Source organism: Xyrauchen texanus, chromosome 19 (assembly GCF_025860055.1).
Source record: "Xyrauchen texanus isolate HMW12.3.18 chromosome 19, RBS_HiC_50CHRs, whole genome shotgun sequence".
NCBI lineage: Eukaryota > Metazoa > Chordata > Actinopteri > Cypriniformes > Catostomidae > Xyrauchen > Xyrauchen texanus.
This window is the reverse complement of record NC_068294.1, coordinates 8,322,010-8,336,197: the sequence shown is the minus strand read 5'-3', so window position 1 is coordinate 8,336,197 and position 14,188 is coordinate 8,322,010. Positions and strand designations below refer to the sequence as shown.

Here is a 14,188-nt window from a genome sequence, read left to right as displayed (position 1 = left end):
ACGCTGAAATGCTGCAGGTGCATTTGTGAGCCCAAACAGGATCTGGACCCACGCATATATGCCCCATGTGGTCAAAAACGCTGTCAAATGTCTACTTTCCTTTGCCATGAATCCCTGGTGGTACTCCATACCCTGGTCCAGCACTGAAAAGAGAGTGTTTCCTCCCAGGGTGTCCATAATGTCCTGCACTCTGGGGATGGGGTGGCGATCTGGATGAGTTTTCCTGTTGAGTTCCATGTAGTCAATGCATAAGCGCAGGGTACCGTCTTTTTTTCTTACACAAACAACTGGGGAGGAGTAGGAAGAGGACGACTTTTCAACTCACCCTTGTGCTATCAATTCCTGTAAATAGTCTTTCATCTCTTTGTATAAATGTTTTTGAACCGAGAAGTATGTTTTTGACACAGGCTCCCCATCTTTTAGTGAAATGTCCATTTGCAGGTTTTCTGCACAGCCAATGTCATCATCAGACCTGGAGAATGACTCTGACTCTTCTCTTAACATCTGACTGACTGTCTGTCTCTGGTGTTCATCAAGGTGAGTCAAATCAACAGGAGGGTCCCATTGTTCTTGGGTAGGGGTGCTTTCACTAGAGCTCTGAGCCTATATATGATGAACGGATGCAGTTGGTAGGTGATCTATTTTAAATATGTTGGCAGGATACACTAATCTGACTGACTGTACAGTTCCAATAACAGTCCTTCCTGGCAGCAAGTCATGTCATGACTTGTAGGATTTTGCACACTAACAATAATTTTTGGGGTCATACCTGCCTTTATTGAGACAAGAGTATCACAAATCTCTAGTCCTTCAGGCCAACGTGGGTTCTCATCTGGTTCAAAAATGAGAGTCTTGTCCTCTCTGAAAGGTGGGGCTTGTACTCGACACTCGATTTGGATGGAGGTACGTTTAGGCACACTGACTCTCTCATTTGCTGTCCTCACATTATGGTCACATGTCTGTCCTAAGCTCACTGCATTAATAAATGTTTTTGCTTTGTTATTCCTGAGATGAGGAAAAGCCATTTTTACTGCCTTCACAAGTTTCTCTTTATCCACATGTTTTGTTTGGTCTCACAGGCTATCTAGGACAATTAAATGCTCGATGATATTAAAGCCAATAATAGGACATTGTTGTTGTTTGCCTTTTAGCACTAGCATGGGTATTAGCAGCTCATTATCATTAGGAGTAAGTTTAAAGGACACTTCAAGCCATCCGACGTATGGCATTTCTGTTCCATTCTGTATGGTGTTTTCTTGGAGCACCATTTTTTTGCACTTGACTTTATCACTGAGTTGCCTGCTTCTTGATACCTGAACATGCATATGGCTTACAAAGTCTTTTGTGTGTGGGCCAATGGTTTCCCTGACACTCCTTTGAGCTGTATAGTGTGATTTTACAAACTGAGCAGCATTTTAGTTCCTCACTACCTTTCTCTTCTTCACAACCTGCACAAAATTGGGACTTATCAATATCACTAGTTGCTCCGTGTCCCGTGGGAGCAGCCCCTCTTAGTTTAAAGGGATCCTCCAAGCGGGCTCTACTGGTCTCTGTGCTTTACAACCTGCTCTTAAGTGTTCACTGCTTCCACACCTAAAGCAATGCTGACAGTACTCCTCACTTGCTTGAGTACATGGGAAATTCCTTGGCTGAGTGCGTCGTGCTGGGTAAAACCTCTGCAGTGCAAACCTCTGCTGGAACTGGGCCGTCTCTCTCATCCGCCCAGGGCCGAATGCTGGTCGATATTCCTGCACTGCTGTTGGCTGCTGGTGGTAAAATGGCATGTCATTTGACTCAGTCTTATAAGGAGAGGATTGTGGGGGTGAAAACACTGGGTAAGGGGAAGGCACAATTACTGGTTCTCTGCTTGGTGGGAGGTACTGTGGGGGTGCAGGTGTGGGTCTTTGGATGGTTTCCTTGATTTGGCAGATCTCAGATTGCCCTTATCAGAACGTTTTGAGGGGTTTCTTTACTGTTTAGGACCTCAGAGGTGAGTTGTTGATATAACTCTGTTGCGCCTCTCTCCTGGTAATGACATCTGAGGATCCTACGAAGGGCAGGCAATGTTAGTTCGTCTTTCCCTTCAAGGTAACTTCGTAACTGCAGGCCTGGTGTGATAGCACGGATTACAGCATCAATAATCTCTGACTCTGGATAACTTTTGCTGAGCCCACTTTCGATTTGTTTGGCCAGACTAGAAAATGTTAGCCTATCTTTTTGCCCTGGCTCGCCTATCTGGCCAGATATCTTAAAATCTTTGCGCCACATGGATCCATTAGGGGGTGCTGGGTTCTTTTCTGGCCTGCTGGAACTGGCAGGGGGGTTCATGCTTTTTTCATAAGGCTGTCTTCTTTCAAAGACAGCCTTAGCGCCTCTACCTCTTTCTGGAGGTTTTCCTGCAACTCAGTTTGACTGGAGATTTCACATTCACTTAAGTTTGTTGCCCAGTTTTGTCTATTATTTCATGTACACTGAGGAGGTCTGACATACCCTCATCCTCTAGGTTGGCCAATTCTTCCCATTCAAGATACATTATTACATGGGAAATCACTTGACTGAAAATTTTACCAGTTACATGTTCTTTTCCTGGTCCTGAAATCTGCAGTGCATTGCACAATTTAATCAGCTGTTCGACAGTAAGTTTGTACAACGCTCCTTTAATCTCCAGTTGCAGCTTCTCCAATTCAGACTCCATTTTATCAGAGGAGAGGGCATAAGCAGTAAAATGAGGGTAAATCTGACTTAATTGGCTTTTTTGCTGCTCCCTAGTTGTCATTTTGCTCACTTCAGGATACAAGTTGCCAGGTTCGTCTGAAGACCGCTTCCACCACCTTGCTGAACTCTTTTCTCTGATACCTGGGTTGTTTGAAGGGATGATCGACGCAAGGGCTCCACTTACAGCTCAGGGGTAATCCTCAAGCCAAACATCCCAGCGGTGCCTCCAAATGTTGTGCCTTAAAAAGGGAAGAAGTAAATTGTTTTTTTTTACAATTTATCCCCTTGTGTTAAGAAAAAGAATGTAAGTCATCTGGGGTTAAAACAACACAGGGGTGAGTAAAAAGTAGCCATGTAATCTGTTACTACCCAGTCAGCACTGGTGGTTTGCTGGTCTTAGATGGATGGATAGATGCAGTGTGCAAGTCATTCAATGATTTGCCAGTTGGGTTGACTTTTGAAAAATAACTAATTGAATAGAACAACATGAATATGACATTTTCTGGGCAAAACTGTAGAGGTTACACAACCAAAATAATAATAATAAAAAGGTTCAATACATCCGCTTACAGAAATGTAGCCGTCAGTTGTTAGGCCAAGAAGCAGATCATGAAAACAGATCAGAAATTAAAGACTCACAGAGATAGAAATAGATATATGCTTAGGATAGTGATAATGAAAGTTATAACATGATAAAGATGACTGTGATATAAGGATCAGATTAGACTTTGAAGAAGGAAACAGATTGTGCTTTAGCCTACTTAGAGACATACTTAGATTTTACTTGGATAAAACGTGATAGCAAATAGTATGTCTGACCCCTTAACTATAATCCCTGTACCATAACCTGTGCAGAGAACAAAATGGATTTACATGCAACAATTTTTCTTGTGTCCAAACTGTGTAATAGAAAACATTAATATTTCACGATGGAACAAGCTATAAATTATACAAATATAGTGTCCTGTTTTCACTTCTTTATTAGAGTCTATTGCATAGTATGAATAAAATGTTCTGGATCTTAAAATAAAACACACACCAACACACTCACAAAATTTCACATTCACCACTGTTGGTTTAGATTAACATAAGCAATGAACCAGTTTAGCTAGATCGACAAAATCAGAAAGTTGAGTTTTCCACCTTGAGGTTTACAACCATCCGGTTTATCAAGAGGATGTGACATAAATCAATCAATGAGTAACATCCTTTGCCATTTTATCTATGCTGTGCTGTGATGGTAATCATTCGTTTCTTGAGTTAATAATGCAGTTCCTTTGGAGCACATGGATTGTCAGTATTGCTTTCACCAATCAAATCTCTGTCTCTTTGGGTAAGAATTTCTCCATAGACAGAATTTTATTTATTTAAATATACATTTGTGTATGGATTCTGTGTCCAGTTTACTGTGTTTCTCTTAATACATTTGGCAATAGATATGCATCCTGTGTTGTACCAAGAATTCTGCCTCAATGTGAAATCATCAACCATTCGTAATGAGGATTACCAGTTAAAGAGCCGAAGTTTCGAAGCTTCTTCTTACAGGTCAGAATGTCTTTTTCAATGGGATAAATTGATTAAGTTTAATTGTACAACAGTTAGTTTATGTCCTCTAATTTAATTGGACAAGCATCATTCCAATATTGCTGATATCAAACATTTTAAATGAATATCAGCACGGCTGAGTAATGATATTCAGTATGGTGCTCTTGTTTGTCTTTATGAAGTGATTCCATGTAAATGTATCAAATAATTACATAAAGCAGTGAACTTTAGTGTGAGTAGAGTTTAAGATTTATGGCTTCAAAATTCATGTTTAGGGTTTGACTGTGTGTACTACTGTAGAAAAAAATTTCAAAGTATCTTCAAGTAATAGAAAAACCTACAGAGATTTTACACTAATAAATGCATTTGCACTGTTAGAGATCTAGTGTCTTAATTTGCCTTTAACTGAATGTGAATTTTGTCAGTGATATCATTTCTTAATTCATTGTCAATGCCATTTTATATACATTGCTAGAAGTGGGTCTGATGACTTTGTTGATGCAACAACTGTGAAAGAAAGGTAACACTGCTGTACAAACCAATAAATGAATTAATACTGTGTATAATTACTTTTAAAGGAGAAAGGGAAAGTAAAACCAAAACAAAAGGAGTGCTTTATTTCAGTTTTAACTATTTCAGTTTTGTGACATAATTTTTATGTTTTACTGACTGACAATTTCTTTTACATACTGTGGAGTGGGTCTGGTGACTATGTTAAAACAACCATACCTCCTGAACCAAGTAATGTAAAAGACAGGTAACACTGCTGTACAAAACAAACAAACTAATAATTACATAATTACTTTTAAGTAAAAGAAGAAATAAAGAGTGCCTTGTTTTGCCTTTAGTTATGTCAGTTTTTTTTTATATAATTTTTTAATTTATTTTGTAAATTCCTTTTTCCTAAAGTGATAGAAGTATATCTGGTGACGTTGTTAAACCAAGCATACATCTTATTCCAGTGACTTGGAAATCCAGGTAACACTGCTGTCTAATAATATTAATGGTTGCACTTTATTTGACAGTACTGTTCTACGTTTACATACTATATAATTACAACAACTATAGTAATTACTAGGTACTAACCGTAAATCTAATATTAAGTACATGTAGTTACTTAATATAACTCAGTACTTTCTTGGGTGAGTACACTGTAAGTCTACTGAAAGTACATGTAGTGTAAAATAACGTGCAACCCATATTAATAATAATTATAAAAGAATCAATACCAATTTAACTAATAAAAAGCTTTTGCTTCCAACTGAATTAATTTATAAATGTTATTTGTACAGACGAACATGTGATGACCAATGGAGTCGTAAGTGTTTATCCGTTTTTGTGGCTGAATAATAATTGAGCTCCTGTTCAATATCAATATTGGAGAGGTTGAATTAAATTGCTACCAATCTTTAAAATGGTCACTGTGTCATCATCTTAATTTAAAAGATGTGGTGATTTATCCATGTCCATTCACAGCATATTGTATACATGGAACCTGCGTGATGCATCTAATGGATATTTCGTGGCCCATGTGCTTGTAAGTACTTCACATTAGTCACCTGTAATCCAATATGTTACTCTCACATGTCATGGGCATTTCAACAAACATGTTACTCATCATGACTGTCCGATGTGCCATTGTTCTGCAGGTGTGACGAGGGCTTCGCAGGAGAGCGATGTAGTCATATGGCTCTACCTTGAACTGTCACTGGTCAGATGCATTTACAATATTACACCTCATCTGTGCCTGAAGATGTGAACCAAGAGACCAGTACAATCTGAATTACAGGTTTAATCGGAAGAAAACCATTTACTGGATTCTCCTCAAGAAGTTCTTGTGTGATCATGTCTCTTTGTCAATAAAGAAAACTGAAGCTATGCCATATCTGTGGCACATTTGTCATAATATATATCATAGTCTGTCACACAGATAGATCCTATGGGTTAAGGATCTAGAGGGTAAAGAAGTAAAAAGATCAAGATTGGTCAAGAAAGGTTATGCTAAACAACCAACTTTAATTATCTGTTCTCCCCACAAGTATTGTGGTCCAAGTTTCAACTACTTACTTTTTTATACAGTATATTAAAGCTCTAACAAACATTTTCTTCATTTTCTTCATGCAGTTATACATGTCCTCTTCAAGAGGGCATGTATAACCGCATAACAGTATGACACTTTCAAAAATTTTTTAAAATGACTTGACCTAAAATTTTGATTAATACTGGAATATCCCACAAGTGCGAATCAAACTTTTGGGAACCAGAGGATTCACTGTAAAAAATTAAATGGCATTTTTTCAGCATATGGTATTTAAGAAACTCAAAATGTGAATGACATGAATTACTAAATAAAACACATGTTAGACAAACAATATTCCCCCAAATGTTGTCCCAACTAATCTAACAAAGTTGCTCAAATGAACAATTTCATGTTGAACAATGTTGCTGATTTGCATGATCCCAGCATGCATTGCAACATGAATAATTATGTGGTTTGTGTTATAGGCTTTTTTATTTCTGCGGTTTACTAACATTCTTTATGCTGTTTTTGTTGGGTTTCTTTGTTGTTATTGTTGCCACTGTTGGTTTATTGTTGTGCTGTGATGCAGAGCTCATCTATTAACTTTTTGAGATTTGTGTGTCTATTGAGGTCTATTGTGTGTCCATTTCAAACAATTGTACAGTGCGTCTTGCAAGACATAACTTCCTCTTTAGAGGCAAAGATTGCAGTTAAAGGTGCACTCAGTAATATTTTCCTCATTTAAAAAGCTGAACTTCTAAAGACATGAATTGTAATTTTGCAGTATATGTAGGAAATCATGAGCACTCACATTAAAGTGAAAACATTCTTCATGAAGAGGGTTAGAATCACATGACCAGCTGAACACTACTTAGCAAGTTATTTTCATAAATTATGGTCGATGGTTTCAAATCTGCCAAAATGGTTTTAAAGTATTCTAGAAATTCCAACAAATTTGATCACACGTTGGGTTGTCCCCTTATATGCAGGGGTTTTAAGTATCCACTAGATGTCAGTATCCAATACTGTATATCTGCAGATTATGTTATTTTGACACCATGTTCAATGTGTCGTACATTCAAGACAAAAAAGTATATCTCTGAGTGTGTCGAAAATGTAGTTTTAGGATATTAGGATACCTGACTAGGGTTTTAAATACATTTCTTTTAGAAGCTTCTGATAAAAAGTGCCTCCTGTGCTGGATTACTGTAGTCCAAGTGTGACACTGAAAGTGTGCAGTCGGGTTTAAGGATTATTAAGGATGATTTATCAGATTTTATCTTGTGAAACTTAATTAAATATTTGATTGTAAAGCTTTTCATTCTTTCGAGCTCACAAGAGACAAGTTTCTGTACTTGGCTAATCAGATGTTTAATGTAACCAACTATAAATCAAGCCCAGGAGCCTTTGAAATAATCTATCAAACAGAATTTCCTCTGCTTGCAACCATCAGTGATCTCTTGAAAGTTCATTCTGTTTTTAAAATCTCAATTTCCTTGTAGACTCCTCAAACTGTTAGACTAGTGAAAAAGTTGCAAAGCTCTACAGAGGAAATAATAAAGACAAAATGTCTCCCACATTATATTATATTACTTATTTTCTAGATTTATCATCTCAAACCAGTGATAAGACATTGTTTTACAGATGCAGAGGGAAAAAAATTCTAGACAAAAAATTCTATACATAAATCTGATATATAGCAATATTTGCAAAACACATAAATAAAATAGGGCCTATAAGTTCATATCTGGTTTTCACTGATATAAAAAGTAACTTTTATATGCAACACTGATGGCCAAAAGTTTGGAATAATGTATAGATTTTGATCTTATGGAAAGAAATTTGTACTTTTATTCACCAAAGTGGCATTCAACTGGTCACAATGAATAGTCAGGACATTAATAATGTGAAAAATTACTATTACAACTTGTAAAAAAAAAATATTCACAACGTTTTAAACTACTTGAAAGAGTTCTCATCAAAAAATCCTCCACGTACAGCAATGACAGCTTTGCAGATCGTTGTTATTCTAGCTGTCAGTTTTTCCAGATACTCAGGTGACTTTTCACCCCACACTTCCTGTATCACTTGCCATAGATGTGACTGTCTTGTCGGGCACTTCTCATGCACCTTACAGTCTAGATGATCCCACAAAAGCTCAATGGGGTTAAGATCCATAACACTCTTTTCCAAGTGTTTCTTTGACCACTCTAACCTTTACTTTATGGCTTTTTCTTTGCAATTCTTTCTTTACTGTTGTACATGAAACTGGTGTTCAGCGGGTAGAATTCAATGAAGCTGTCAGCTGAGGACATGTGAGGCGTCTATTTCTCAAACTAGAGACTCTGATGTACTTATCCTCTTGTTTAGTTGTACATCTGGCCTTCCACATCTCTTTCTGTCCTTGTTAGAGCCAGTTCATTCCTCAAAACAATGATTGAATGATGAGTTTCTACAGAAAGCCGTTTCTTTTTTACCATTTTTGACCAAACATTGACCTTAAGACATGCCAGTCTATTGCATACTGTGGCAACTCAAAAACAAACACAAAGATAATGCTAAGCTTCATTTAATGAACCAAATTTCATCTGTGTTTGATATAATGGCAAGTGATTTTAAAATGATCAACTTAGCTTGATTACTCAAGGATAAGCTGTTGGAGTGACGGCTGCTGTCTAGATTTGATAAAAAATGACTTTTTCAAATAGTGATGGTGATGTTTTTTACATCGGTAATGTCCTAACTACTTTGTGATCAGTTGAATGCCACTTTGGTGAATTAAAATACCAATTTCCTTCCAAAACAGAAAAATCTGTACATTATTCCAAACATTTGGCTGCCAGTGTATATCATTTAATATACTACAAAAAATTTACATATCCAAAATATTAGTGGGATTTTAAAATGTTAATATATGCTCAAATATATGAACCATAATATTATAGGCCTATATATGTTTGTGTGTATATATATATATATATATATATATATATATATATATATATATATATATATATATATATATATATATATATATCAGACTCTTGTACAATAAGTAGACCGACATGGGTTAATAAAACAATATGAAAATCTCTACTGACTCGCAATCTAAGTTAGAGTGGGTGTGGCCATGCGCCCATTTAAATGCCTGTCCCTAAAACGCGGCTGATTTTTTACCTACACGCGAGAGAGACGCTCATTCAGAGAAGACACAGTTAGCCTACAAGTCTCTGGTGGATTTCAAAGGAATTATAAGTGCGGGACGGATTTTATTTTACAATTGAATCCTTTGTCGCCCTTAGCAGACTGGAAAATATGAAGTTTTTAACAGTTTTGCGACTTTTTCCTATGCTCTCGGTGAGTAGATTTGGCATTGCTAAAACGTGTCGCTTGTATATAAGTGTAAAATGTATAATATATATGTATTTATTATGTATGCTATAAAGTTTAAAATACGTTTTCTCCCCAATCTCAAACAGTAATATAATCTCTAATCTCCAATTTTGCGATTGATTCTATGACAACAATGTCACTGTGTCGCTGTTTTAAGAATATTCTGGGATATATTTATTTTTGACCCATGCGTTCACTCGTTATCTCAGTGTCTGTGCATGCAAGATTTTTGTAAATGAAGCCTCTCAGCACCCTCTAGGGGTATTAGGTAATGCACATAACCTATTCTTAGTTTTAAAACATGCTTATTTGTATGCCAGCCAAATTGGCTTTCACATTACACCTTTCAGAAAATCAGGACTCCATGCATTCCAGAAAAGTAGAATAAAAATAACGTTTTACATGCCCTGTAGTGCTGAGACACCCAGTTCACAGCAGTTACATTGTAGTAACGAATCCAATGCATAACCGTAAACTCAAATCGATATTTGCCTTATTTATTGATGTTTAGCATTGATGTTTCAGCGGCTGTGTCATTGGCGAATGGTGCATCTGTATTGAGGTTAGAGAGCGAGAGTCCGGCACATACAGCTATGTTAGATCTCCTAGAGGTACTAAATGAGCCGAGGTCTTCTGTGGACAATAAGCCAGTGGAATATCAGGAGGAAGACGACTATTACTACGATGATGAAGAGGATGACACGTTTTCTGGGGGTTATGGTTTGCCTATAGGTAATTAAGGATTTCATTTCAAAATATAGAATGAGAATGATTATGATTTGCGTTCATAGTATACTTACTATTGCTATAGTATCCATATCAGTTTGGACAAAATATCGTTTTGCTCTCTCAACTCTTTCAACAGTTGCGTTTTCAAGCAAACCCAAAGATCCAAGTGTCGCTTTGAATGCAGAAAAACTTGAAGACTCAAAGAGGAAGGGGCATGGAAGGAAGAGAGGAAAAGGAAAGGGAAAAGGCAAGAAGAGGAATCCATGCCTGAAAAAATACAAGGACTTTTGTATCCATGGAATCTGCCAGTATCTGAAGGACCTAAAGGAACCTTCATGCATGTAAGCGCTTGACTTGTGATTTCCATTTTATGTAAAAAGTTAAGTTTTTACCATTCTCAAAGAGAATCAAAGGCATGAATCAAGTGTTCACGTTACTCATCCTGACTATATGACTTGCCATTTTTCACCAGATGTGATTCAGGCTACTCAGGAGAGCGATGTCACATCTTCTCCTTGGAAGTAAGGACAAACGAGGGAGCGTACAACCGCACAACGGCGCTAGCTGTGGTGGCCATAGTTCTCTCTTCACTATGTCTCACCATCATTGGACTTCTACTGGCTCACAGGTTTGGTTTCCATATCCTCCTTTAGTTTTGAAAAGTCATAACGTCTACCAAACTGTTTTGGGTTGATGGAGAGTGACTTCATTTTGGATAACTTTTCTGTCAACCAGGTTTCACAAGCGAGGCGCATACAATGTGGAAAATGAGGAAAAGATCAAACTGGGTGCTTCCCCACACCACTAAGAGACAGGACAGAACGGTAAGACGATAACATCACATTCTACATAAATGTATATAATCCGATTTGACTCAGTCGCTTGACATTTGGATTCTTGTTTTATTTCAGGCAACTGTGTGGAAAGTCTACCTCAAAATAAAGTGCCGAAGTTGAATGTTGTGTGGTACACGAGCACAGCGTGCTGGACAATTGTATAGAGTGACAGTGCTTACTTGGCAGGGAGCATGGCACCTATGTGAAAGCCTGACTCGCCAATGACTCGCTAAAAAGTTCACGAGAGTGTCCAGTCAGCTCGAAACCTGCCACGAACTGGAACTCTGATGGACGTGCTTGGTCTGGAACAGACTCAAACTGTTCAGACATTTTAGTTCAATATGGAACGAGAAGGAACTCCTCGGGGTTGGAAATTTAGTTTGGGTTTTGGAAGCGAGGCATTTTCTTGTATAATGTATAGAAGAAATCTTGCCCGAAATAAGTATTCTTATAAGCATTTTTGTTAAAGGAATACTCCGGGTTCAATACATGTTAAGCTCAGTCGACAGCATTTGTGGCATAATATTGATTACCACAAAAAGTTATTTTGTCTCATTCTACTATTTCTTGGTTGCAATGAGACACGTTCAATGGAAGTGAATTGGGCCAATTTTTGAAGGGTATCTTTTTAAAAGCACTCACATTATTTATTCTGTTAATACTTGTGTATTATTTGAGCTGTAACATTGTTTAAATAGTCCTTTTTGCAGCAGACTACTAAGTGAGATTTGCAGGTATACTGTGCTATGTCATCAGGGCAACAACGTTGTAAAATTGGATATAACTTTGCATATTGTGTACATCTTATGGCTATATTTTTGAAACAGTGAGTATTTTAATGTTTACGAATTGGCCCCATTCCCTTCCATTGTAAGTGCCTCACTGTAACCAAGATTTGGGCTTTTTTGAAGAAAAGGAGAAACGAGTTGAAATAAATTTTTCATATTCTGTCGATTGAGCTCAATTTGTATTTAACCCGGAATATTCCTTTAATGTCTGTGTATTTAATTGTTTTTAGCTATGCTTTAATTTATTTATTTATGTATATATATATACAGTGTGTGTGTGTGTGTGTGTGTGTGTGTGTGTGTGTGTGTGTGTGTGTGTGTGTGTGTGAGCGTGTATTTATCACTTTGTGGGGACCAAATGTCCCCATAAGGATAGTAAAACCCAACATTTTTGACCTTATGGAGACACTTTGTCGGTCCCCATGAGGAAAACAGCTTATAAATCATACTAAATTATGTTTTTTGAAAATGTAAAAATACAGAATGTTTTCTGTGAGGGTTAGGTTTAGGGGTAGAGTTAGGTTTAGGGGATAGAATATAAAGTTTGTACAGTATAAAAACCATTATGTCTATGGAAAGTCCCCATAAAACATGGAAACACAACATGTGTGTGTGTGTGTGTGTGTGTGTGTGTGTGTTTATATATATATATATATACATACACATACACACACAGTACTGGGCAAAAGTCTTGGGCACATAAGATGTTTCACAAAAGCATTTGTCTAAAGATGGTTATTTATATCTTCAGCTTTAGTGTGTCAATAGGAAATATAAATGTTAGACTCCCAAACATTACTTTTGCAAATAGAAAAGATTAGAATAGAAGAACAGAGAGCCCTGCAAGAGATGGCATTGCCCCCACAGAGCATCGAGTCAGTCTGGGATTACATGAAGAGACAGAAGCAAGATCTGTGGAGAATACTCCAAGAAGTTTGGAACATCCTATCTGCCAACAACCAAGAAAAACTGTCCAGGTGTACGTAGGAGAATTGGGTCTGTTTTTAAGGCAAAGGTGGTCACACCAAATATTGATTTAGCTTTTTTATGTTTACTGGACTTTGTATTAAGTGATAAATGAAAACTATTTATGTCATTATTTTTGAAGACATCCTCAACATGAAACATTTTTCACAATTGCCTAAAACTTGCACAGTACTGTGTGTATGTATATATAAATATTTATTTGGATTTAGACCAACATTGTTCAGCCCTAACGCACTGGCAATCTATATGACAATCTCCTTTGTGTTTTATGTCAGTGTAAAATTGTATTTATTAAAAAGCAGTTGTGATAGGGAAGTGTATTCATGTGTATTTATGAGGATGGAAAATAGTAGATGAAAAATGGTTATAAATCAAAATAATAATTGAATCATTTGCAATTTTTTATATTTTTAGTGCATTTAATGATGAGAATATTTTAGAATATTTGTATTATTTTAATCTCCAGGACAGTGTTAGAATGTATTTCAGTGAACTTTTTAAAAAGTAATATTTCAAACTCTCTCTTTCTCTCTCTCTCTCTTTAGAGAGAAAGAAAAGATGTTCAATGTTTGGCCAGTAAAATGCTAGCTCTGTTTTACAACAGTGTGCAAATTATGAAATGTGAATTAAATGTCCTGTCACAAAGCTGTCTTTTTGTTTGAGCAATTCATTTTTTCTGTGTGTTTGTATTGTAAATTCAGCATCCCAAAGATAAAGACATTGTTTCCTCATTGTCTTATACAGTATGTGTGCAGTATTTTTGACATGCTCAAACATGAAAATCAAGGCAAATAAATACAACTTTATGATATACTGTAATGTACTCTACTTCAATGCAGATGTGAATGCTCTGTATTCCCAAGGAGGAATACTCCAGCGTGATGCAATGAGTCATTTCCTCATGAGAGCGGTTAAGACCGGTTTCCCATTTTTAGGATATTTTTGAAAACTGGAATAACAACATAAGTACTGTAATGTCTTAGTTTTGACACAAGAAGAAAAATATTTGTCTAGTCTCTCTCTCCTGCTTTCAAGTTCCAAAGATTTTTCATTCATGTGAAGTGCACCTGTATCCTGAACATGTGGTCAATGGCTACACATACAATACATCCACATTAAACACTCTTTCACTAATAAACTCCCACAGGAAATGAGACATCTCACCTTGCATTACC

The 14,188-nt window shown here is 36.7% G+C and overlaps 2 protein-coding genes across 2 annotated transcripts; both read left to right on the top strand.

Moving 5' to 3' along the window:
- Window positions 1-3,949: 3,949 nt before the first annotated feature.
- Window positions 3,950-6,129, top strand: LOC127659478 (protein cueball-like). Its single transcript, XM_052149326.1, has 8 exons — window positions 3,950-4,048; window positions 4,152-4,260; window positions 4,736-4,780; window positions 4,958-5,017; window positions 5,170-5,238; window positions 5,553-5,578; window positions 5,737-5,797; window positions 5,910-6,129. The coding sequence occupies exons 1-8, from the start codon at window positions 3,982-3,984 to the stop codon at window positions 5,959-5,961; spliced, it is 489 nt and encodes a 162-aa protein (XP_052005286.1). The 5' UTR covers window positions 3,950-3,981; the 3' UTR covers window positions 5,962-6,129.
- Window positions 6,130-9,446: 3,317 nt separating this feature from the next.
- Window positions 9,447-13,824, top strand: LOC127659477 (proheparin-binding EGF-like growth factor). Its single transcript, XM_052149325.1, has 6 exons — window positions 9,447-9,637; window positions 10,199-10,405; window positions 10,539-10,743; window positions 10,875-11,030; window positions 11,138-11,226; window positions 11,314-13,824. Exons 2-5 carry the CDS (start codon window positions 10,267-10,269, stop codon window positions 11,208-11,210), a joined length of 573 nt encoding a protein of 190 aa, XP_052005285.1. The 5' UTR covers window positions 9,447-9,637; window positions 10,199-10,266; the 3' UTR covers window positions 11,211-11,226; window positions 11,314-13,824.
- Window positions 13,825-14,188: the final 364 nt, after the last annotated feature.

Bases quoted from the DNA above. Each gene is read 5' to 3' on its own strand.
- LOC127659478 (XM_052149326.1), top strand. From the start codon at position 3,982: ATGCAGTTCCTTTGGAGCACATGGATTGTCAGTATTGCTTTCACCAAT. The intron at 5,239-5,552 runs GTAACACTGCTG...TTATTTGTACAG, and splicing joins CCAGTGACTTGGAAATCCAG to ACGAACATGTGATGACCAAT. The intron at 5,798-5,909 runs GTAAGTACTTCA...ATTGTTCTGCAG, and splicing joins ATTTCGTGGCCCATGTGCTT to GTGTGACGAGGGCTTCGCAG.
- LOC127659477 (XM_052149325.1), top strand. From the start codon at position 10,267: ATGTTAGATCTCCTAGAGGTACTAAATGAGCCGAGGTCTTCTGTGGAC. The intron at 10,406-10,538 runs GTAATTAAGGAT...CTCTTTCAACAG, and splicing joins GGGTTATGGTTTGCCTATAG to TTGCGTTTTCAAGCAAACCC. The intron at 11,031-11,137 runs GTTTGGTTTCCA...TCTGTCAACCAG, and splicing joins GGACTTCTACTGGCTCACAG to GTTTCACAAGCGAGGCGCAT.